The 25595-nt window shown below is 47.0% G+C and overlaps 1 protein-coding gene across 1 annotated transcript; it reads right to left on the bottom strand.

Annotated features, from left to right (window-relative positions):
• Positions 1-124: 124 nt before the first annotated feature.
• Positions 125-24829, bottom strand: LOC311143724 (nucleosome-remodeling factor subunit BPTF-like). Its single transcript, XM_084179597.1, has 31 exons — positions 24118-24829; positions 21789-22611; positions 20606-20826; positions 18421-18615; positions 18107-18238; positions 16281-16481; positions 15889-16037; positions 15221-15579; positions 14937-15068; positions 14446-14575; positions 14173-14308; positions 13702-14028; positions 11584-13483; positions 11293-11417; positions 11047-11175; positions 10630-10780; positions 10315-10438; positions 9757-9976; positions 9029-9199; positions 8235-8377; positions 7947-8061; positions 5820-6061; positions 5448-5700; positions 4514-5303; positions 4082-4307; positions 3594-3874; positions 3296-3484; positions 3005-3197; positions 2691-2775; positions 2349-2535; positions 125-1808 (listed from the first exon to the last, which is right to left on the bottom strand). Exons 1-31 carry the CDS (start codon positions 24605-24607, stop codon positions 1802-1804), a joined length of 8826 nt encoding a protein of 2941 aa, XP_084035723.1. The 5' UTR covers positions 24608-24829; the 3' UTR covers positions 125-1801.
• Positions 24830-25595: the final 766 nt, after the last annotated feature.

Here is a 25595-nt window from a genome sequence, read left to right as displayed (position 1 = left end):
GCTGTAACGTAGCAAAATGTGGAAAAAGTCAAGGGGTCTGAATACTTTTAGAATTTACTGTAAATGCTGTAGGGAAAAATATTAACAAAATGTATTTCACAAAAGCATATGCCGACACTTTCAGTAGTGGAAGAGAGCCAGGTCTTCTCCATTTATTATGGTTCATATACATCAATATCTCTTCAGCTGTAATACAAAAAAAGTTTTACAAACAGGGCAAAAACATATTGTGTTTTATCCTTTGCAGTGTGTCATTACTGCTGGGCAATTAATACCAAATATTCCTTTCAGCATAGCTTGACAAACTCAAACTGTTGGTGTCCAGAAAGCTAGTAGGTCCAAACTCAAGCAAGTCCTTCCCAATGAGACACATCTTTCACACCACCTCTAATAAAGTGATTGCAAGGGGAGAAACACACAGAAGTGTCACTGTGCAATCTGATAGGCTGAGTGCAACTCAGCTCAACATTTCTCAATGTTCAAACAGGCATCATAGATGTTTTTTTTAAATGGTCATGGCCATGGAAGCGTATGATGTTTTCTTAATTTCTTCAACTAGCTAGAGGGGTAATAAAGAATGAAATCAAATCAAGAAAGAACAAGGAAAGTATCTTCTTTGAGGTAACCTTCTTCGGAAATGCCTTTATTCAAACCCTCCACTTTAACCCCTTGTCAAATGTCCATGTGGCAGAGGTGGGCAGGCAGCAGCTCCACCTGACAGTTCTGTGGGAGCAGCGCTGCTGGTCTTACAGGGAGAGTCTTCCTTTGGGGGCTGCGTAGAATGGGGCCAGAAGGAGGGAGAGGGGTAGACGTCCCAAAGCACAGGAGTCAGGTCCCAACATGGATTTATTGTTCAGAATTTAACCCAATTCTCGCTGAGTGCATAAAAAAAAAAATATATGTGGTATATTCTAAGAGGTCGAAGTTTGTAGTTTGTTGTTATGAGACCTATAGAATGTGGAAAAGGGGAACAGTTGAGAACCTTTAACATTTTTAATGAATAGTTTAAACATACTGATATGAACAAAAACAAACAACAAAACAGTGATACAAAAAATGGATGCCATGGGGTCAGGAAGGAGATTGCGCAGCCATGTTGGTGTAAATCATTGGGAATGCCTTAGTCAATGAAATGGTGCGTCAGATCTACATCCTGAGGTACCGTTATGCAGTAAGGCATTGCGTCCAATATAGTTAAGCCGTGACATTTTATTGATTATTTTAAGTGTATATAAATTCCTCTGACCATAGGCTCTCTTTGTTTTAACCATAAAATAATCCTTCACAAAAGGATTAAAAAAACATACAATATTTATCTTATTTATCTCCCTCTCCAACAGAACTTCATCAGTTGAATAACTAACTACAAAAAAAAGGAATTTCTGAGTGAAGCTTATTTACACATTTCTAAGTAAAAGCTTCCCTGACACTGATGTTATCTTGCTGATAATTGATACGATTTTAAATGGTGAAATGACCAAAATAATAGAGAAAAAGAATATCCCTTGAAAACTTGATTTGTAAGTGTCAACATGGCTGCCATTTTGTGATTGTCACTGAAGGCATCTTTGGAATTTGGCTTCTATACTTGCAAATGTACTTTTAAGCATGGTTTGTTTCACTGATAGAACGCTTGTGTGTGTGTGTGTGTGTGTGTGTGTGTGTGTGTGTGTATTTATTTATTTAATCTTAAATAATCACACAGAATTTCTGCTGTTTATGAAACAGCATGTTCCATGATTCACTACTAGAGACCCCTGCATCCAGATCAGACTCCAGCTATAACGTCAGACTTATGACATCACAATCTGCAAGAAAGAGAGAATGAGTGGCATAAATCAAATGCATGCGGAACAGGTGAAACAGACACAAATGCAAGGTGATGCATGACACAGAGCAAACATGAATGAAGCACAATTGAGAACTATTGCAGGGAGGATGTCTGAGCTGAAGTCAGCTATGTAGGCTTTGGTAAGACTCTGCATCCCTCTACCAAGCAGCCCACAGACCACAGGAAGGTCTATAGGGAAGGCTACAGCCAAAGTCAGGCTACTACAGCACAAACTGACATGCCCAGAGAGTGCATGAGGCTAACTACTGTAGCATGATACGGATGCATGGTTTAATGAAAAAGAAAAGATTACATGGAAAACAGGGTGTTCTTGGGAAATTCTCGTAGGCAGATTCAATCAAAGTCACATGGAGTGTCCGAAACGGATCATGAACATTATATGACTGACAAGCCATTACCCATGCAGAGGAGCATGATGGAGGGAGTCTTTTCTAACAGCAGACTTAATGACAGGGCCTCTGAAGAGCTTTGGGAGTCATGAGAGCTCTAAACTTACCTGCTAGCTTTGAAACCTTTGAGCTTCTGTACAAAGAATGCCTCCAGAACTTCGGCACACTGAAAGAAGGGTGAGTCATTGGGGTTGTAGTAGCGGCAGTTGTCAAAGACTTTGGTCATATCTGCCACAAACTCGGTGAGCTTGTTGTAATACCGTTTCTGTAATCTGTCTTCCATTGTGGAGAGGTCTGGGGATGAAACATAGAGAAGGGTGATCAAAGGTAAATGTGTTGGTAAATTACTATATTTTCTAAACACATTCAAGATTACAATGTTTTTTCTACCAAACAGAAATAATAGCGACAGTCAATGACATTCCAGTGATTTAGAGATGTGATCTTACCCATCGGTTCCTTTATAACACCATAATAATCAGGAGCATCGTTGGGATCTACTGGTTCAAGGAACGGCCACGCCATTTTGTGAGCCTGTTAACAGAAAAATAGATGTTTCACTAGATTTACAACAGTGAGGTATATTGAAGTCTGTTGGGAATGTAGCGCCTCAGACCAGAACACTGGTCCTGCAATGCAATGTTGTTTCATTTAATCATTTCATTTACTCAAGACAGGGTATATCATGTGACTCCCAACTCTGGCCATCTCCATATCATCATCAGTAAAGACACTGAACAGAGGAGACCTCAGGATTTCATACCTGTAAGGAGCGCAGGATTCTTCTTAACCCCTCGTAGTCCTTGTCTGTTAGCGGTGTGAGGACCGTCATGGCGTCCTCCGTGGACTGACACTGCGGGCACACGTACTCGTCTATGTGGTTGGCCTCGCTCTGCAGGATGCCCACACAGCGCCCGTGGTACCAGTTCTGGCAACGGTCGCAGCCAATGTAAAACCTGGGAGAAAAGACATGGGAAGTACAGGTCAGGGATATTTGGACCTATAACATTCAGTCCACCCAAGCTGTAACCTTATTCGTATTGTGTTATCATACTGTGTTTGGTCGTATGGCGTCCGGCAGATGCAGTACAGCTCCTCCGTGGTGCCCTCTGAGTCCTGTGAGTCCTGGCCCTGCTTGCAGCCATTACAGACGTAGTCGTCCATCTTCTTGGCCTCCTTCTCCGTGATGCCCACACACGCACCGTGGAACCAGTTGGAGCACAGGTCGCACCCAATGTAGAACCTGAAACCATGTGGACTTGTTAAGTTTGTCATCTTTGACATACATGCTACAGTTCAATTACATGTTCAGTGTTTCTATGGGAACATGATATGGTGCATCTGTCTCTTACTTGGCCTCGTCATAGGGCGTTTTACAGACACAGTACAGCTTGACTTCCTTCTTGTGATCCTTTGAGGTAGTGGATATCATCTTCTTCTTCTTGGGCTTGGCGGAGGACGAGTCCCTCTCGTCGTCCCTCTTGCGTTTGTGGGCGGAGGAGGGCGAGGCTATGGTAGGGGAGAGGGAGGAGGCTACCTGGGCTGCAGCTGCAGCAGCGGCTGCCTGAGAGGCTGCAGCTTGGGCCTTCTCCTTCTCTTTCCTCAGCCTGCTGATGTCCCTCCTCAGCTCCTCCTGAGAGAGAGAAGGACAGAGGGGAAAGGAAGGACAGAGAGGGAGAGAATGGTTGACATTTGGTATTATCACAATGTAAGGAATTCCTGGCCAGTGGCCACAATATTTCTCAATACATCCAATATCACACTTCTACACCCTAATGGAGCACTACAATAAAGTGGCCTATGATGTGTGTTAGAGGGCAGAGGTGGCTATGGCACTGACCTGAACCTCCAGCTGCAGCTCCTTGTCCAGTAGAGCCCTCTTCTTCAGGATCTCAGCCTTGAGCTGCTCTTTGTGCTTGAAGAGCAGTGCCGAGAGCTTGGTGGCATTCTGCTTGCTGCGTTTCTGCTCCACAGACTCCTCCTTCTTCCTCTTCTTAGCCGCCTGCTTCTCGTCCTTGTCGATCTTGTCCAGGATGAACTTCATCACCTGGTTGCAGACGATCATTCTGCTCAGCAGGGGATAGAGGAAGGGAGGGCTTGTCAGACTCATCATGGAATCAGACGAAATACAACTAATACAAAATAGTTGGCGATTGTTGGTTGGATTAATTATAGTAAGGTTTTGGAACTGACAAATGGATATTTTTCTTTACTGTAATTCATATGAGTGTCGTTATGTAAGGGTCATGTCTGTGAACAATGAGAGCCATACCTCTGGTTCTCCTCCCGCTCTGCTGGAGTCATGGTCTTCCTCTGTTTCAGATTTTCTATCACAGCATTCTGGTTCATCACCACCTGTTTCTGGATGATGTCGCTGGGGCTGGAGGCCTGCAGGCTCTGCTCCCTCTTGGCCTCCTGCTGCTTCTTCTTCTGCTGCTGCTGCTCTCTGAGCTGCTGGATCCTCTGCAGTTGCTCCTGCACGCTGGCCGTCTGGATGGTCACCACGTTCTGGATCTGGTGGGCCTGCACCTGGCCCCCTGCCTGCTGGATCTGGATCGGCAGCTGCAGCTTGATCTGCTGGGGCACCGCCCCACCCTGCTGGGCCTGGACCTGGAGCTGGGCCGCCACGTGGGTCTGGATGGTACCCAGCACCTGGACCTGCTGCTGCAGCCCCGGCACCGTGATCAGCTGGGGTTGGTGGTGGAGCTGCAGCTGCTGCTGTGGCCTGATCTGAGCCGGAGCCTGGGGCTGGAGTTGAGCATGGGCCTGGATGGGCCTCACTGTGGCCTGGGTGACGGAGGGGGAGACAGAGACAGCCTTTATATGGACCTGTTGTGGAGAGGTTGGGATCTGGGCTTTCTGCTGGATGGGTAAAGCAGTGGGGGACTGGAGGGGGATGTGGATTTGAGTCTGAGGGGGTTGAGTCTGATGTGTGGACACTGGAGGGGGGGCAGGAGCGAGGGCAGGGGGCTGGACTGGAGCGATAGCCTGTTGAGGAGGCTGGACTGGTGGTGCCGGTGCTTGAGAGGTGGCGGGAGTCTGAACCTGAGGCTGAGACAGTGCTGCAAGGTAGGAGAGAAAGAGAGTGGCACAGTATTAACACATCCACATAACCACAAACCAGAGACCAATCCAAATGAACATTAGAATTCACAACTCTGCAAATACTCGTGTACGATGCTTGTTGAAGTGGCCTAGCCTCATACCTGGCACTGAGGGTGTGGTTGTGGTGGCTGTGACAGGGGTGACAGCAGCGCTGGCCGTGGTGGCGGGGGTGGGGGCAGGGGCTGATGCCCCCGGGGTGAAGAGGAAGCGCTGCACCTGGCCGTTGGGCATGGCAGCCTGCATGAGCTGCTGCCCAGGGCCTGGGATGACCGTCACCCCCTGGGGAATGACCTGCAGCTGGCCTGTGGTCTGGCCCTGTCCCTGGATCACTACTGTGAGACCCTGGTTCCCTCCCTGGAACACACAGACAGACACACACACAGTCAGATATAGAAACACACAGAGAATCCATCCAACAGGAGTGTGAGAGTATGTGTATAAGTAGATGTAAAAGAGAGCAGGTGGCTCCTCACCTGTGCCCCCTGCGTTAGCTGGGTGAGCTGGGCCAGGGTGAGTTTGACCTGGCCCTGCTGTGGTCGGCCGCCTTGGGGGGTGGATGGTGATGGGGACTGCCCGGGGGCAGGGGTGACAGGATGGGGGGACGGGGCAGCCCCCAGCACCCTCTGGCCTGCGCTGGTCTGCACAGGGCTGGCACTGGAAACTGCTGTGGAGACAGGCTGGCCCCGGATGATCTGAGTCACCACCTGCTGCTGGCCTAGAGGACAGACAGTGAGATGGTGAGGCAAACAGAAAAACGGACACACAAGTAGCCTTAAATAAGAAAAGTGCCTGGGACAGTCCCAAGACAAATCAGTTGACTTATCATGAATGAACTGACTGGAGGTCATACATAAAATTAACATTGGCGGACTACCAATATGGTTCTAAATATACACTGCTCAAAAAAATAAAGGGAACACTAAAATAACACATCCTAGATCTGAATGAATGAAATAATCTTATTAAATACTTTTTTCTTTACATAGTTGAATGTGCTGACAACAAAATGACACAAAAATGATCAATGGAAATCAAATGTATCAACCCATGGAGGTCTGGATTTGGAGTCACCCTCAAAATTAAAGTGGAAAACCACACTACAGGCTGATCCAACTTTGATGTAATGTCCTTAAAACAAGTCAGAATGAGGCTCAGTAGTGTGTGTGGCCTCCACATGCCTGTATGACCTCCCTACGACGCCTGGGCATGCTCCTGATGAGGTGGCGGATGGTCTCCTGAGGGATCTCCTCCCAGACCTGGACTAAAGCATCCGCCAACTCCTGGACAGTCTGTGGTGCAACGTGGCGTTGGTGGATGGAGCGAGACATGATGTCCCAGATGTGCTCAATTGGATTCAGGTCTGGGGAACGGGCGGGCCAGTCCATAGCATCAATGCCTTCCTCTTGCAGGAACTGCTGACACACTCCAGCCACATGAGGTCTAGCATTGTCTTGCATTAGGAGGAACCCAGGGCCAACCGCACCAGCATATGGTCTCACAAGGGGTCTGAGGATCTCATCTCGGTACCTAATGGCAGTCAGGCTACCTCTGGCGAGCACATGGAGGGCTGTGCGGCCCCCCAAAGAAATGCCACCCCACACCATGACTGACCCACCGCCAAACCGGTCATGCTGGAGGATGTTGCAGGCAGCAGAATGTTCTCCACGGCGTCTCCAGACTCTGTCACGTGCTCAGTGTGAACCTACTTTCATCGGTGAAGAGCACAGGGCGCCAGTGGCGAATTTGCCAATCTTGGTGTTCTCTGGCAAATGCCAAATGTCCTGCACGGTGTTGGGCTATAAGCACAACCCCCACCTGTGGACGTCGGGCCCTCATACCACCCTCATGGAGTCTGTTTCTGACCGTTTGAGCAGACACATGCACATTTGTGGCCTGCTGGAGGTCATTTTGCAGGGCTCTGGCAGTGCTCCTCCTGCTCCTCCTTGCACAAAGGCGGAGGTAGCAGTCCTGCTGCTGGGTTGTTGCCCTCCTACGGCCTCCTCCACGTCTCCTGATGTACTGGCCTGTCTCCTGGTAGCGCCTCCATAATCTGGACACTACGCTGACAGACACAGCAAACCTTCTTGCCACAGCTCGCATTGATGTGCCATCCTGGATGAGCTGCACTACCTGAGCCACTTGTGTGGGTTGTAGACTCCGTCTCATGCTACCACTAGAGTGAAAGCACCGCCAGCATTCAAAAGTGACCAAAACATCAGCCAGGAAGCATAGGAACTGAGAAGTGGTCTGTGGTCACCACCTGCAAAACCAGTCCTTTATTGGGGGTGTCTTGCTAATTGCCTATAATTTCCACCTGTTGTCTATTCCATTTGCACAACAGCATGAGAAATGTATTGTCAATCAGTGTTGCTTCCTAAGTGGACAGTTTGATTTCACAGAAGTGTGATTGACTTGGAGTTACATTGTGTTGTTTAAGTGTTCCCTTTATTTTTTTGAGCAGTGTAGTATCCATCCTAATAAAATGAATACGTATAAACATATCAACACAAAGTAATGTTGCATGCTGAGGAGTGAGCAGAGCCATGCAGCCACAGGTTGGGAGGCGGTAGAGGAGAGAGACCTACTGGCTGGTAGAATACCTTGTTGCATCATCAAGGGGGTTCTGATGATGGTTTTGCCCATGGTGGTGCCCTGCTGTAGAGGCGATCGGATCACCGTCATGCCCGGACGGATCTGGGCTCCAGTAGTGATGACCTGAGCCAAAGAAACAAAACACAAATAAATGATTCTGTACACATGATTATGCTCATTTAACTACATTCTAATTAAGATTATAACAAAGAAAGAGCGAGGGGAGCATAAGAGGGAAAAAGACAGAGCAAGAATATGTGTGAGAGAGATAGATCTGTTTGATGTCTATTCTCTACCGGCTGAGTAGTGGTTGAGGTGGAGGTGTTGGGTCTGATGTTGATGGTGGCGTTGCGGTTCTGGAATGAGGAGTAGGTCCGCTGGTTGCCTGGGGTGCTGGATGGAATAATGCCCAGGACATTCTGCTGGACTTGCACCATACCTGTGGTGGACAGGGACTGTGTTAAGCAGCATGCATTTACTAGAAGTAGATCAACAGTAGGGTGTTGAACCTCAATAATGAGATTTACAACACGTCAAACGCCCTTGTTAAAAGCTCATGGAACTAAGAATTCAGTTTGCCAAAGAAATACTTGGTTGAATCACATCTCCAAATGTACTGTCAAGTCACAGCAATCAGTGGGAGAAATTTCATCTGCCCCTCTTGCAGATGACCTGGACAGATTGTATTGATCAAGCAGAACAGGTCCTTTGTGTTGAGACTGTCTGGGACTCAGTCCAACCAAGGTACCTGAAGGAAGCTTCCATGGGATGAATAATCTGACAGACAGAACAGCCATTACTGTGTCTATTACTGAGGGAGACAGACAGGGCATCCCAGGGGAACTCCTTCCTGGAGTGTTCTTGTATAAATCATTGGCATTTTCTACGTATTAGAGCAGCCAGCACACTCAAACCAAAAGCAACACTTCAAAGCTCCTCAAAGGTTTAGTTTCCACTGGGGTGAGATGGTTCATGGTTTTGCTGAGTGGGGGCAGGCTAGCTGAGTGGGCGTAGGCCTGCTGAGTGGGGGTAGGCCTGGTCAATGCGATCGTGCTGGCTAAAACCGTACAGATGGCAAGGTCTTCCATACCTCCTTGTGTGGTTGGCATGTTGACCGTGACAATCTTGCTGTTGGCCGGGATGGGTAGCTTGGCGGTGATGACCTGGCCAGCCATGGTCACCGGGCTGCCAGAGATCTGGAACGTTTGTCCAGAGGTGGTGACAATGCTGTTGGCCACGGTGGCCCCTGAGCCAGTGGAGGCTGCAAGACACACCCCACCTGCAGTCACACACCGTGTGCAAGTGCAACCACAACAGCCAGGGTGTGCAGCAGTGGTGTCCACTAAGGGGTCCTTTCCCCCCAGCTTTGATTCAAACAAAGCCGTTGCATATGCTTTTGGACTGATTAACTGATTATGTGCCTGAAACTCCACTTTCTTCTAGGAGTCAAAAGTTATTCCAAAGGTTTTTATAATTCCCTTTCCCAGCCCCACACTTTTCGTATACAGAAAGTGGACACCACTGGCCATTAAGGCAATTCAACATACCGTAAATATCTATCAAAATAGGTCAAATGAAAAAATAAGAATCCAAACACTAAAATTATCTATGTTGTTGTAACGATTTTCAACATCTACAAGTGAACCTCAATGGCCACCATTAAAAAGCGAATGGGGAACGAAAACGCCTTATGACCAAAAACACGGAAAAAAATATATATAAAAAATCACTATCAATTTAAAACACACCCCCACAGTAGCCACTGCCATGATTGAGGATGATGATTTTGGATGAGCAGCTAGTAGTCGCCAGACTCACCTGGACTACCCTGGCCCTGCTTGACCCAGGAAGCAAACGACTGATGGAAGTTCTTGTTCTGCTGGAATGTGACAGGTGTTCCCAGCTTGGTGGCCAGGACCAGTTTAGTCCCTGAAGTGACCTGGCTGGTCAGGGATGTCGGAGTGCCAGAGGCTGAGGTTGTAGGGGTGCTGGTGGGGGTGGAGGTGGTGGCACCAGGCTTCTGTTGCTCCAACCGTTTCTACAACGCAAAGGTAGAGATGCTAAATCTATGCTAAACCATATAGAAACACCAAACTCATTGGAAAGTGGAGACAGGCGTAAAGGAGTGTGAGTACATAGTGAACATGTCTCATCTGAATAATACATAACATCACTTCCAATACACATTTGTAATTGCACATGGTTTAAAAGGACAATTATTCTGATCAAAACCAACCCAAACAGAGGCCCTTGAAATGTCCCAGCTCCCCATGTTTAGTGTTTGTGCACCCCCAGGTTTGGGCTGAGGGGGGGGTGGATTGTAGGGAGTCTAGGTGTCACCATTGTGCAAGGTGGAAACTTGTCTGATCTTCCCACCTGCTGAGCAGCCAATCTCTGGTGCTTTAGCTGAGCCTCCAATTGGGCCTTGGCCTCCTCTGCTGTCTTCAGCGTTCTACTAACCTTAGCCTGGTCTGCAGCCTGGGCCTTCTCCCTCTCAACCCTGTGCCCACAAGAGGACAAGCCAGTTAGTCATACTACATCCAATGACAAGACAACACAACATACCTGGGCAGGGTTACAACAAGACATCTTGAGGGAAGTAAAGGTTCAAAGGTCACATAATATCAAGCAGTACAGCAGCTTATTCTCTCCAGCCCCAGCCACAAGGCTAAGGACAGTCCGCCTGCTCACCTTTCTGAAAAGGCTCTGATCTCCCAGATCTCCAGCTCCTCCTCGGCCACCCACGTCTCTAAGACGATGGGCCCAGTCTGCTTGGCCGGCTCAGGCTTCTTTGGCCTCAGAGCGCTGGAGCGCAGGCCTTTCCTCTGGGGCGTGGGAGTTTCTACTCAGGAGGAGAGAGAGAGGATGAGAGAAAGAATGAGGTAAAGGGAAAAACTAGTATTGACTTCTGTCAATTAATGTCATCTTTTCTATTGTGGGATAAACAGTGAACTTTCTCAATCTTCATATTTTCACTGACATTGCAAAGGATTTGCCTACTCAGGTACTTGAGAGAGAACACTAGAAGAGGTGAGAAACAAGCTGAGCAAGGCAATCCAAAGCAAAGATTCATGAGACCACTGTAGGATTGCGGTTTCATCCTTTTACCTTTGGGAGCTTCGGTAACGCCAATGGGGCAGATGATCTTCCTGATGCAGTATTCCGACCGGATGCCGTGCGGCCCCACATCTCGCCGCTTGATGATCTCCGTTGTGGTGATCGCAGTTTCTGAGGATTCTGGGGAGAGCAGAAAGGAAATATGTCAGTTTGAAATGGTGCCTCATCTTCAAATTTAGAGACAGGAAGGGGGAGGGCAGAGAGAGGGAGAGGAGGGTAGCATTGCTGTGCACTCACCTGTGCGGGTGGTTCCTACAGCAGGGGAGGGCTTGACGGCCATGTCATCCCACCTCAGGCAGGCCCAGAGCAGCCGTAGCATCAGACTGACCCCCGCCAGAGACTTTACAGTCTGGAGACGGTATCTGAATGGGAGACCCTAGTCAGTGAGTGTTACCGAAACAACCTTAAACCAAAGACAAATGTACATGGTTCCCTGTTCTCAATGGTTTCAGCCCTATTATTGTTGGCTTTATGTGGCCCACTGCACGAATGGCAGCCTAATAACTAAGGGTCAACTACTTGACTAACCTCCACGTGATTCCAAAGGTGGGTCTGGGGGAGGGATAGGGCCAGATGTCCAGGGCTGGCTTGGCGTTGTAGTTGAAGATGGGCACCTCTCTGATGCCCCCTCTCCTCGCCAGCTTCTTCAGGTCATCATTAGGCAGTACAAAGATGCTCTTCTTGCTACTCTTAGTGACAAACTTGCGGTAGGAGGGGAGGGCCGTGCCAGAGCGGGTCTTCTTGGAGCGGGAGAACTTGAGCAGCCGGACACAATCTCTGGTGGAGTACTCCTTACTGACCGTCATGGAGGTGACCAAAGAGCCTGAGGGGCCAGATGTGGCATCTGTCAACATTGCCGTGACAACAGTCTTGGTCTCCTCGGAGAAGGCGGCCCCGAGGGTCGGGGAGCTGACCCTGGTGACGGTGGTCTTGGTCATGGTGGTGAGGGTGGACACAGCACTGCTCTCTGCAGCAGGCATCACTGCAGGCTTACTGCTGCTGGAGACCTCAGCTATCTGCACCGTGCGAGACTCTGTCGACACGGTGGTAGTAGTGGTTGTGGTGACGGTCTTCAGCGCCCCACTACTGCTACTCTCTGTGGTGTTGTTACTCAAGCTGGACTCCTCTGCAGTGGGGATAGGAAACGGGGTGATCTTATTGAATGCCGTCTGCCCAATCTCCATTGGCTCAGACTTGGTGCTGTTGCTTACCTTGGGAACACCAGTGGACAGCCCTAACAGTGACGAGGTGACAGAGTCTGCCACCCTTTCGCCATTATTCTCCAGTCTGGCAACCTTCTGAGGAGGCAGGTAGTCAGGCTCGGACACCACAACCTTCCTCTCTACGTCCGCCAAAGCTGGGCTGGTGGCTAACACAGTGCTGTTGACCTTTAACCCGTCCTGAGAGAGAGTACCGTTCATAATGGACTTTACAGGCTCCTTCACTGGCAGCGTTTTGATGTCACCCTCTAACGTCTGGAGCATGGCCTTGGTGTCCACTTTGTTGGCCAGGTCTAAGTGCATCTTTGAGTCTACAGGAGCCTTGGTGTCAACAGCGTCTTTCCCGTTCACCTGCACTTGATGTGGTTTGCTTTGGTCTACCTCCATGCTTTCTGTCTCCCTCTGTCCATTGCCTTGCTCTGTCTCCTCGTAACCATGCTTCTTACCGTTTTCTCCTGCTATCGTCACCTCTGCTTTGGGAGGTTTGGCCGCACCTAAAGCCGGTTCTAGGGATGTCGAATTGACTTTGTTGAGTTCTATGGTTTTCTGGAAGCCTCCATTCAGCTCTGTTTGCGATAACGCATCCCCACCATTGCCCTGAACGCTGCTCTCATGGTTGGCCAACCCTATGGTGTTGAGGTTGGGGCCTGTGGCTCCTGCTGCCTGGGGCTTACAGGTGGAGCCTAATCTGACGTCCAGGTTATCTGTCTCTCCTGAGGGTTGGGATTTCACTGGCTGCTCCTGGTCAAAGTCAAGCCTTTTAACGATTGAGTCTTTAACTACAGAGTCTGTTTGCCCCTCAGCTTTCAGACTAGTGCACGGTGTCACTGCTAACTTGTCCTGCTCCTTGTCTGCTGTAGAAGCTTCAGTCTTGACGGTGGTGGGAGTCCCTGTATGAACTTTCTCTTTGTAGATTGTGTGTTTGGCCAGGGCTGACTGCTGTTTGAGCCGCTCCAGCCTCTGCTTCTCCTCCAGGGTGAACTGCTTCACTCTGCGTTCCAGCAGCCCGTCGAGCTTGGACGTCTTCACCTTCTTCTTGTAGGCCGTACGGAGCTGGAAGCCCTCGCTGACATTCACCACATCCCAGTTGAAGGGGCGGACAGGTGGCTTGGCCTCAGAGTCCTCCTGCTTAGGTTCTTCTCCATCCCTGGGCTCTACCTTCACAGCAGGGTCAGTCGGTGACGAGGGGCCTTTGCTGTCCACTATACCTAAAAGAGAGAGAGAGAGAGAACTCAATGAATGATATTAGCCAGAAAATGCTAACTGTGAGCCCTGACAGACAGCTGCTAAGTATGGGATGAATGTAGAACACAGTCAATCATAGCAAGCGTCGGGAAAATAACAAATGCCATCTATTACAATTTCTTATTCAGATAAACAGCAGGGGACCCTCTTTGTTTATTGATGAAAAGTAATATCATTGTACCTTTTTCCTCACTGAGACAGGTGTCTGGTGGACTGGGGTCAACATCCATCTTGTCCTCAGTCTCCTCCTCCACCTGATCAAAAATGTTTTCCTCCACCTTCTCTGTGATATTGTTATCTTCCTTCTCCTCCTCCTCTTTCAGAGTCTGCCCCTCTCCTGGTGAAGTGCTCCCAGATGACTCCATGGTGGAGGTTTGCTCCTTGTCTTTTTCTTCAGTAATTGGAGCAGACTCTTCTTTTCCCTGGGTTTCCGAGCTTGTTGGTGCTTTGGGCAACCGTTTCCATTTGTTTAGGCTGGACGTTGCATTTTCTTTGCCAGTTTTAGCTGCTGTAGAGAGATGAAAATGAAATCACATGAAGCACCTAATTTATACTGAGGCATTCTGGAGCCACATTTTCTGCTTGAGTGCCCTTGATCATCATCAGTGAGATGAGACAACAGGGATAATACGTGTACAGAAGAAACACTTACCTTCGAGTGCTTTGCGGTAGTTGACGTTGGTGTTCCCTGGTAGCCTGGGAACAAAGCGATGGACGTGAGTCTTACTGACCCAGCTCCAGCCCCCGTACCCCGTTACTCTGTACTCCTCCCCCTTCTGCTTCCACACCTTACACACAGAGAGAAAGAACCAGTTAGATGAAGACTACGCGATCACATTCAAAAGAAGAGATTATTATGTTGTCAGCCATCATGCAGTCATAAAAGCCCAAACAGGACATGAGAGAAAAGTGAACCCAGATTTACCTGGTGTTTGATGGGGATGGTGTACTTCACCCAGGTGGCCTGCTGCATAGTCTCCTCATCCTCCAGTTTTTTCTCTCTCTTTTTCACCTTCTCTTTCTCCTCCCGCTCCATGGAGGTCATGCGATGGAGCCTGAGGGGAGAGGGAAGGGGGAGAGTGAAAAAAAGACATTAAAACAGCAAGGTGACTCTGGCTTGTTTAGCCAGCGCTCTATTATTTTCAACAATGAACCTCTTCTCACTCATGGGAAAAGCGTCAGCTACTCTGCATACACTGCCCACACCACTACAGACCTCTGCACTGGAGAGGTGAACAAAATGCTTCATAATCAGCAGAGCAGTGAAGCAATATAATTAATTCAGTTTAGCATTGTAAACTAGACTGCAGAGAGCAGTTAGATCGAGGTGCTATGACTATATTTGAAATCCTTTTTTCATCAAAACTCAATTCAGCAATGAATTAAGTCCTTTGAGTCACAACCCATGTCTCTTACCTGGTGTGTCCAAGTGCATCTTTCCAGACAGGCAGCATGACCACTGGTTTGATAGCACACTCCATGATGGCCAGCGCCAAGGCAAACTCCCGAGCCTTACTGCACATCTGCACCGCTTTAATCCAGTTTGTCCTGTAAAATCACAAACCTACAACCTCACTATATGGCAAAACAGGATTTCCTTACATTACCTTATCAGCCAATCATATTCAAGTTCTCCATTGTGTGAATCAGTTCTAAACCCCACTTTCCTATGCCAGAGTAAGTAGTCTGCTGGAGCGTACCTGTGCGAGGCCCAGTTGGGGTGCAGGAAGGGGGCGGGTACATTGGTCTCCAGCTGGATGATTGTGAGCCGCAGGGTGGAGATGGTCAGCACCTTGGAGCCGTGGATGGAGCCGTTCCACTTGAAATCCCCGGCGGGGGTCAGGCTGAACTTATGGGAGAGGTGGCGGCGCTTGTCGTGGTCCTCGCGATGCTGGTGCTTGTTGAGGCCCAGTGTGTTGGTGCTGAACTGGTTGTGGTAGACGCGGAACTTGCCCTCCTGGCCCAGCTTGAAGAAGTTGTTCAGGTTGCCCTTCACCGTCAATTCTTTCCTCACAGTATCCAGGCGAGCCACTTCACTCTCAGAGCTGGGAGGAGATGTCTGATGGAGAGACCCACAGGGGGATATATACTGAGCTGAATAGAGACACAGCTGAGAAGAGAGGAATTGTTCCCTAGGGATTCTGTAATTGGGAGACTACCGGTAGTTCAATAAATTGTGTAACATTATGTAATAAAGAAGTGAGTCGATGTGGAACAGAGGACTGGATTTCAGTCTAGATGATTGAAAATATAACAGGACAATCCATTTAATCCTGCTAAAGCTGCCTTCTAATGTGAGAGACTAGCCTGTGGGTGAAATCCCACAAAGAGGACAGAAGGTTAACACAGTGTCTGGTTGGTGTCTCACCTCCTTGCTGTCCCTGGGTGTAGGGCTGCCATCTCCCTGGGTCTTCTGCTGGCTCAGCTTGCTGTCCGGGTTACGCAGACGAGTCACTATGCGATTGTTAGTCCGTCCTGACGCTGACCCCTCACCATTCACACTCTCCTTGCCTTCACCTGTGAGCAACAGAACACATCATTAAGATCAGGGATGATTAATTAAAAGAGAGAAGTCAATCATGAATAAAGGATTCATGAGTAATTGGGCCAAATACCAGCACAGCGTGTTCAATGATACAAACAGTATCTCTAATGTCACTTGGTAGTCAAGGCCCTTGAAAGTTGAATGAGTCAGGGCATTCATCAGTAACAGAGTGCCTCCAGAGGCCTGAGTGCATGGATAGTATGGCGACGGTATACCCGTGTCATCCTGGCTGGTGATGGAGGACTGAGAGGACCTGTCAGCGAGGTTTGGCTGTTCAGGCCTCCTGAGGACCCCAGGCGCTGAGACGTGGCTGCTGTTGCTGTTCTCGTCACCAGGGTGTGGTGGTGGTGGAGTAGGCTGGCACTGGGCAGAGGGGTCCTCCTCTCCATGGGACTCTGAGTCTACAGGCTTATCATCTGGGGAGGAGGAGAGGATTGAACAGTGAGAAGCTGCGCAGCACAAACCCCTTAGGCTCCCTTTGTCTGAAAACATGCGTCAACACCAGCACCAGCTGTCTATACTGAGAAAGTATTGCAAATGATGACGGTAATGCAGAGCAAACACGGACAATTTTTTTTATAAATAAGTAAAACCTGTAATCCACAACAAATGTACAAACAGAATGCGTTTGGCTTGATGCCTTCCCCGCCTCACCTGTTCCTTAATGATAATGCACAATTAGCATAACACCAGGGAAATGCTTAATCTGCGAGTCTGAGCAAGAATTTGCATTTCAGCAGTCCAGGCAGACAGATAAGGCTAAATCCCCTCCAGCCAGGAACGAACACAGTGCAACACAACACAAACAGTGCAACACGCGGCTGCAGAACCAAATTAAGAAAGATATTGTGTTTCTGAGCTGTGGGTTAAAATGGCCCTGCTGTATATACTGCGCTGAGGTAGCAGGTGAGAGGTTCAGGAAGGCAGCCAGCCTTTTGTTTCCGCTAAAGGAACGGAGGCCAATTTCCCTGATGAATTGGAGTGAGAATAAGAGGTTGGTTGTGACAGACTTAGCATGGTGGGCGTTGCCTGCCAGGGATGCTGCTGGCTGCAGCTGAAACGCCATTATCTGAGAACAAGTTTTCAGTGTGTGGACCGGCTAACACAATGAATGCATTGAGAAAATAGAACATGCAAGCAATTGACAAGGTGACTAGAATAACAACTGGCTACACTTAGAGCCTCCTGAGCACTGTTCAGCCTTGCATGCTGAACACTACACAAGACAATGGAACACAACATGGATGAATAGCAAGAGCACAAGTTCCCGCAAAAAGGCCCAATGCACCAGAGATCCTGATCATATGAAGATGGAAAACCACAGAAATAAGGGGATTCAATAATGGGCTATTTAAATGTTACATAAGCAGAAGTGAAAAGCAGAGTGCTTTGAGGAGTAAGAAAATACTTATGACAAAATATGTTTATTCCTGAAGGATAATTATTTCAGTAAGTGAGCAACACCGGTCAGTTTAATGAGTGATAGTGAAGTGAGCAGTACTGTGGGAGAGTAGAGCCCCCTCTGTTACACTCATTACTCTGGACGGGGGGACTAAGTGAAAGCTGCCCAACAGAGAATCCATTCACTCTGTTAGTCATCCATGTATTGAATTAGTAGACAACCAGACAGGCATACAGTGTAACCGTGGTGCAGCCATTCAAGACACGCTCTTCCTCAAAGGAAGCTATGACTTAGCCTTAATGGTCCAATAGCACTCTTTAGTACACTTTCTACCAAACAGAGCCAATAATCAAATCAACAAATGGTCACATTGAGGTGCAGCCAACTAGCATGAATATCATCATCTAGCCAAGAAGCAGCAGCAAAAAGCCTGTAGCAGTGACTCCACAGCAATGCATCCTGTGACAGCAATCACATCACATTATGCACAACTACAGTATGGAGGATGCTTTGAGACAGCCAGAGCATGAGACCGATGATGATGGATGCACACATGCATAGCCACAGCGAGGTGTGACAAGGAGGACGAGAGGCTGGGAGGAGAGATGCGGATTGCTGGGCTCTTTCTCCATCATGTACCTGGCCTCTCCTGCTCAGGCTCCATGGAGGCGTCCCCACTCTCAGAGGGGGCCGAGCAGGACACCTCAGCAGGCTTAGGGGGCTCAGGTTGGACGGTGGTGTTCTCTTCTCCAGTAGGTGGAGCTGCAGCTGCTGTGAAACATACAAGACTCACTCTGGATCTTTAGCACACAACTGCCTCACCAGATCAACACTTTTGAAATATATTTTTTTTAAAGACGTAGCCATCTTCAAAAGGCTACATAAAAGACGCATCCAGAAAAGGACTTCATAAGCAATAAACAACTCACATAGAAGAGCTACTCCAGTCTTACCTTGTGAGCTTGCTTCAGACTCAGGGTCTTGGAGCTCTCTGTTGTCTGGCCGTGGAGAGCAGTGTGTGGGGGTCTCTTCCTCTGTCTTGGTGGTGTCTATAGCGGGGTTGTTGTCACCTGCTACCTGACTGGCTTTCTCTGCCTGCTCCGCTGCCCGCTGCTCCTGCCTGGCCTGCACACGCTCCAGGATCTCATCTACACAAACAACAACACAGCTGATAAACATATGGCCAACACCCACACAGCATGCTAGGTCTGTTTGACCGGAGACTACATTTCAACCTTACGTGTAAATCAGTAGGTCTACATGTTGTTTATTACATTGTTATGCATGTCCGTATGTCTAAGCTCACAACCAGCCAGTAATGTTTTTTTTTTTTCAGGCATTAAAACAAGGGGATGTGTCAAGTAGCTAATTCACAACCAGAAAAACGATGCTACACAATAAGAAATGGAATGGAGTTGTTTGGCTAACACTAGCCCTAGCCTGTTTAATGATGTTGTTCTATTACAGGATGGCATTACAAATATAATGGAGTTAAACCATAATTGCTTTCCACACTCCCCTTGAGAATATTGCTCTCCTACGCATTTTGAAACAATATAAAACCAACTGATAAAATTGCAATTGGAAAGTAACATAGGCCTATGTATAATGGCTGTAACAGTGTCAAGATCATCCTGTCACTAGGTTTACCCCTTCCAGCCTGGTTCTCATAGAAGCCGTCTCTCACCTTCAGAGAACAACCACACAAACATCTCAATCTTACAGATTGCTAATACACCTTCTAGCACTACTTGAGACTGTGTGAAAAATGAGTGGAAACGGATTGTGACAGGTAATAATAACCAAGTCACAACACGTATGATCACCAGCACAGTTAAATACCAATATAGTTAGCCATTGACAGCTAAAACCAAGAACAACTCATTAGAACTCCTGACTTGCTGTCTCTACTATTGTTCCCTGAAACGCAACAGCGGGTCAACGCTCCGGAGATGACATTAATGAAGCTGCTGTCTGAGCACTAAAAGCAAGAGAGTGGAGAATCAATAATGTGTTCTATGATGATATAGTATAAAATCTCTCCCCATAAAAGGCAGACAGAGAGATTCCAATCTTAATTCAGGGAAATAGATCTAACAAAAAAAAGATGTGGACAGCCAGCAGAAAGCATTATGTCTCTGAAAGTGTCCTGGGTCACAGGAGAAGATGAAAAATGAAATCAATCTCCATTCCCCACCCGCCAATGGTTCATAACTGAGGTTGTCATAGGGAGAGAAACAGGTGTCACCAGCTCCAGTGAACAGAGGGAGGATGAAGCAGTGCACCAGAGCAATGGGCTTCTCAAGAGGATAACATACCAGCAAGGCCTATTCATCACCACAGATGGTACAGATGGAACTAGACAGGAGAGAAAAGACTCTGCATTGGCTTTAAAGAAAATCTTGTCTTTGGAATATCTGTCACAAAGCCCTCATTGTCTAACAATTGAGGAGACTGATCCCAAAACAGTTCAACTAGAACCAAGCAAGCTTGGTTTGTGTAAACTCTGAGATCTAGTAGTCAGGAAATGCACATAGAAAGGAAGGTATTATTGTCACATGTATGTGACAATAATAAAGCATCAAACATCATAGATTTTGCTATTCCCCTCTCTTTCTCAGCCTTTTTACTTACCATGCAAACAGCGTTTTTAAAGCACTGTGTCTGTTTCTCTGTGTGGCTACTCTACTCCTCCTGGTTTGTGATAGGTGCAGAGAAATGTGTTGTTTTACAGGGTCAGCCATAGTAGTACAGCACCCCTGGAGAATGTTAGGGTTAAGTGCCTTGCTCAAGAGCACAGACAGATTTTTCACATTGTCGAATTGGGTATTCGAACCAGCAACCTTTCGGTTACTGGCCCAGCGCTCTAACCGCTAGACTACCTGCGGCCCTCTGACAGTTCTAATACTTCAACCGTCCTAATCATACTTCAGCATGAGGGAGAATGTACTCTCCTCTCCAGAGATTTATTGGAATGCAATTCCACAGGAGCTACACGCTGGCTATACAACATGTAGCCTAGGGGTCGTCGTTGACATTTCTATATTGACAACGCATAGAAGCCACGGACCAGCTAAAAATGCTTCAGCGTGACAGACAGTGATTCAGAGCATCCAGCAGGTGGCTGTCTAGCCTTACCGTTGGCTGCCGTGAGGAAGGCCTTGTTGTTGCCGCGGGCCTTGTTGGTGAGGTCCTCAGTGATGTCCATGTGAGTGTGCACCTCCTCTCTCATCTCCTCAAGGACGGCACACAGGTCGTTCTCCCAGTACTCCTTGTCCAGACACTCTATCAGCTCTCCCAGCTGGACCTTTGTGCTGTAGTACCAGATCTTCTTCTTCTCATGCTCCCCGTCCTCCTCACTGGAATAACAGGTCAACAACCATTTTTAGAGCTTTGCCAAATAAGATGGAATATAATTGACAATTAGTTTGTTGATAAAAACAGGTTCAAGGACCTTAATGAATAGATCATGAGATGGCATCATTGGATGGCATATAATGCTGCATGAGGCATCGTTAACCTGGACACAAAGATATCTTAACCTTAAAAATAACATTTATACTGAATGCAAATTGGCAATAAGCTTCAATTCCATTCAAAAGCATGTTGTTTTTCAGCCCACTTATTTCTTTTTTGTTTGCCTCTTGCAAGAGGAGAGACCAATTACAAGCAATTGTGAAGACATGTTCAAATGGAGGAGAGGCAACGTGATGAGAAAGCTGATACTCCAGCAGCAGTTCAGTTAACTCTCAGGGGGGCTATGGCATCACAGCACAGGAGTTTCACCCTCACTAAGGGCATAGTTAACGATCACAGCACCCTCACTGCGCTGGCTGATAAATCCCACTGCATGATGGGAAATGCTCTCTTCAGATTGAGTCATCGTTGAAATCAGCTACATTTTTCATACCCAGTAAATGTTTAATCCAGGCTGCTTCTACATGAATGTGGGGGATTACCAGCAACATCCAGCTACTAAAATTCAAGTTAAAAAATATATGTTCAGCTTTCTCAGGCAATCTGTGTGTACATAGTGTTCAGCAACAAAAGGTGTATTATTCTATCTACAGGACATGACTGATGTTATACCAAGCAATTCAGCACTGGAAAAAGACAGCAGGGATGTTGTAATGTAGTAATTCTGAAGGCAATTGATTAACTTGTTTTCAAGAACCTCAAGGACATATCGCCACTCTCTGACTACATCACAAAACACGACGTATCGCTCAGATGAGATCAATCAGTATGGTATGGAGATGGTGCATAATATTGTTGAAGTCACTACTAAGGGAAGTGGGGTGGGGGAGCAGTAATTACTTACACAATTATCCTTCGGTTTAGGAACCAGTATTGCCTCCGTTGGCGGTCGTAGCCGATGGGCTCCTGGCGGATGTAGGGTTTGCTCTTTTGCATCTCTGTCACACAGTCTGTGACCCCGGGCACCTTGTGTGCCACACAGATCTCACACTGCCATTCGTCCTCTGGCACCTCTACCAGAGGCGGCTTCACACACTCCAGGTGGTAGACCGCAGAGCAGGTCTCACAGCACAGCAGGTCCCCCAACCTGTGGCACACCCTGCAGTGGTCATCATACTGCACCACCCCCTCTGACATCAACTCCTCGCGGGCAATGTTGGTGGTGAGGAACTGATCCACCAAGAACTGCAGCACCTTGATCTTACTGTCCAGCGGGCCGTAGGGGTAGTCCTCCACCTCCTGGTAGGGCAGGACATGGTGGTACTCCTGGTCGCTCTCGCAGTAGGCACGCACCACCTCGGGCCACGTCATGCCGTCAATGAAGTAGAGGGTGGAGTTGACGCTGTCCTTGAGGTCGGCAGGACCGAACGTGGTGTTGGAGGTGTCCTCCTCACGCAGAATGGCCTTCAGCAGGGCTGTGTGGGTCTCTGCCATCAGCGTGCACTGCTCCTGGCCTACCAGCGCAGCACAGAAGTCCTCGAAGCGGAAGGGAGAGAGCCGCAGCACCGTGCTGAAGTTGCGCAGCACCTCGTAGATGGAGGACACATTGAGCAGTTCCTCGCTGGGCACCATGAGGTCCTCAGAGGTTCTGGGCAGCTCCAGAGGAGGGATCTCCTTTTCCTCAAAGATGGGCGAGCGAGGGCAGTGCACCCGCGTCCTCTTCCGCCCTGCCAGACAGAGAGAGAGAGGTGAGTGCCATAATCCATGTGATTTAAAGACTAACTAAAACTGAAATTGCATTCTGTAACTCATACATAAAACCCAAACACAGCATAATTACATTGGCTCAAGGGCTTAAATCATAGATCAACTTGTTTCTGTGTATTTTCGTTAAAGACAGAATTTACAAGTGAACAAATGTTGAAATCTAACACAATGGACATTCCCTTCAATGTAAAAAAATTACTTCTTAAATGGGTCTAATCCAAACACTGTGATAATGTTTTGCAACAGCAACATAATCATTACTTTTCTGCTATTGTACAGATATATTTTGTATCTTTCTTACATAGTTTTGACAGTGTCTTTCAAACTATACTTTCAACAAATAATAATTAACTTTAATCTAATCAAAATAGTTGCTTCTATCTATTGTGTGTGAGAAAATGTGCATCAAAAGTGTGTTGAAACAAAAATAACTTCTGCATTCAATTTCCAAAGTTTACAACAGCTTATGGATATGAAATATTACGGATATTAATATAACATTGAAATTAATAATTCCATTATGTATTTTGGGGAATGTAAAACATTATTGTGCTGCGTCACTGAAACTTCCTCCACACAGTTACAACTGGTGAAATTGAGGGCGCTTATTTTCAAAACAATGGGCCACATGGTACCCTGTCCTGTCATTAGCTCGAGCTGATGTGGATTACTAGCAAACTAGCTGGGTCCTCCTGGACAAGTGCACGAGCCCATGACATTGCTAACTTGCTAGCTTGAAGAACTCATCTGCAAAAATAAACCTATGCTAGGTATGAGAAGCTAATAATAAGTTAGAGTAGGTTAAAGAAAAACAACACGTTAATTAAGTGTCTCATTCATTTAGACACATTTATCAAAATATTTGGCTAGCTAGCCAGACGTGGTAAGTAGCTATTCCCCTGCAAGGAAATTATGCATCATCAGGCGTTGTTTTATAATAAGAAACAATCCAGTTATTAGTGTATGTTATAGTAATATATTGTTGTTGGTCATTTTAGTTGTTTTCTAAATGATAAATCTGTCTTTACAGCTGTTTAGCAGGTTCAGGCATTAGCTTGTTAGCCTAGCTTGCTAACGTTAGACCTTAGGTATAACAGACCTTATCTACCTAGCTATTGCAATAGCCAAGTCAGATTCAAAACTAGCAAACACAATTATACTAACATCTCGCACAATACTGTTAGTTAAAGATGTGTGAATGTTTCAGAACTCAAAAATGTGCAATTCGGCTCTCGTGCACTGCCTAGATGGCTAAATGCAAAGCTTTCATTCCATCATCACCAATTTTGATCTCAAGCAAGGCCTGCTTTTATACACAGTCAGTGCATTCTCCATTTTGAACAATACAGCTTCCTGCACTATAAGAAATAATGCCAATAAAAATACGCCCAGACAAATTATATTTAGTTACAATGTCATTGTTTTCTAACATTCTCTAAGCAGCTTGATCAATATTGCGGTTTTACCCGGAGTGCTGCCATGAGTGCTCTGACTCCGAAAGCTGCTCTCAGTACAGTAGCTGGCATCATCATCCTCCTCGAGTATTTCCTCAAGCGGGTCTGACTCCTCGTTGAGGGCCTCTTCTTCCTCGTCCGTTATCGTTTCTTCCTCTATCAACTCGTCCTCCTCAGATCTCAAACTCACAGCATCATCATCTTCATCACTTTCATGATCATCATAAACCACAGATCTAGCGATTGACCGTCTGCCCCTAGTACCTCTGCCACCACCACCCCCCCTGCCTCTTCCCCTACCGCGAGATACCGTGGATGATCCCACTTTTCTCCTGCCCCTCGATGAAGAGTTATTTCCCCTCTTGGGACTCTCAAAATCGACCTCGGTACTACCTCTCCCCTTTGCCCTCAACTCCCTCCTGGGTCTCAAGCCACGCTCCGGCTCGGATGAAGGCTCCTGCATCAGCAGGGTTTTGGGCGGCCTGCCTCTTTTCCCCCTCATTATATATAAAATCTATTATTTTCTATTTCAATTTCTGAGTTTATTTAGCCTTCACAGAACCCAGAAAAACGGGTACCTCCAGAAAGCTTGACTTGCGTAGATTCCAAAGAAGTAGTCCCGTAAAGCCCCGGCCTCGGTTTACGTGAGAAAGCTCAAAACGAATGGCGTGCGTCCCGCTTCTGATCGGTCGCAGCCGCCATTTTTCTTCCTCTCTCTCCGACTACTGAAAACAGACCGAAGGCCCAGTGCTGATGTCACGTGGTGACTGTTCTTCCAGTACAGTAGACCTGAACAGGCAAAGTGAATTGTATTTACATTGAGTCCTTGCAATCTGAACTGAAGTTTGCAATTATTGCTGAATTGCACAAAAGAAAAATACCGAAATTATGTTTTCTCAAGTAGGCTACAAAAGTGTATTATGAATATCTATAAATGGGAAAATGATATGATACCTAGCTTGTTTCTAGGCCTATCTTGCTTTTCTATTTTTTAAAACTAATAATTGTTTCTCTTTTCAACATTTTCTCAAGTTATAATGTTCAATTATTATTTTTGCCAATTCAAGCATACCCCTTTCTTTTTCATGTTCATTCATACCCCTTCATGATTTTACTCCTAGAATCGTAGAGGTAACGTTTAAAAAATTTATTCTGCCAAGGGTATGCATTGGTAAATACAAAAGGTCTGATAATACATTTTTTAAATGATTAATTTGAGAGGGGTGATGGTCAATCTTATCTTCCACCACCATCACTGAAATCACATCATCAGAATCTATATCGGTCCGTGCTATACGGGATCATTGGACCGCCACTACACCATTGAAGTTGGTTAGGGAAGGACTATGGTTAAGGTTAGGATAATTCATCCTTTGTGATTAAGGTTAGGGTTTAGGATAGGGATGTCCCAAAGATCCCGGATAGCACTGACCAATCTGTATATCTCATACTGTATATCGCAAGATGGCTTGTTGGTGTTGCAATGCATC

The sequence above is a fragment of the Coregonus lavaretus genome (assembly GCF_964263955.1).
Source record: "Coregonus lavaretus genome assembly, chromosome: 2".
In the NCBI taxonomy this organism is placed as follows: Eukaryota; Metazoa; Chordata; class Actinopteri; order Salmoniformes; family Salmonidae; genus Coregonus; species Coregonus lavaretus.
This window is presented reverse-complemented; position numbering and strand designations above follow the sequence as displayed.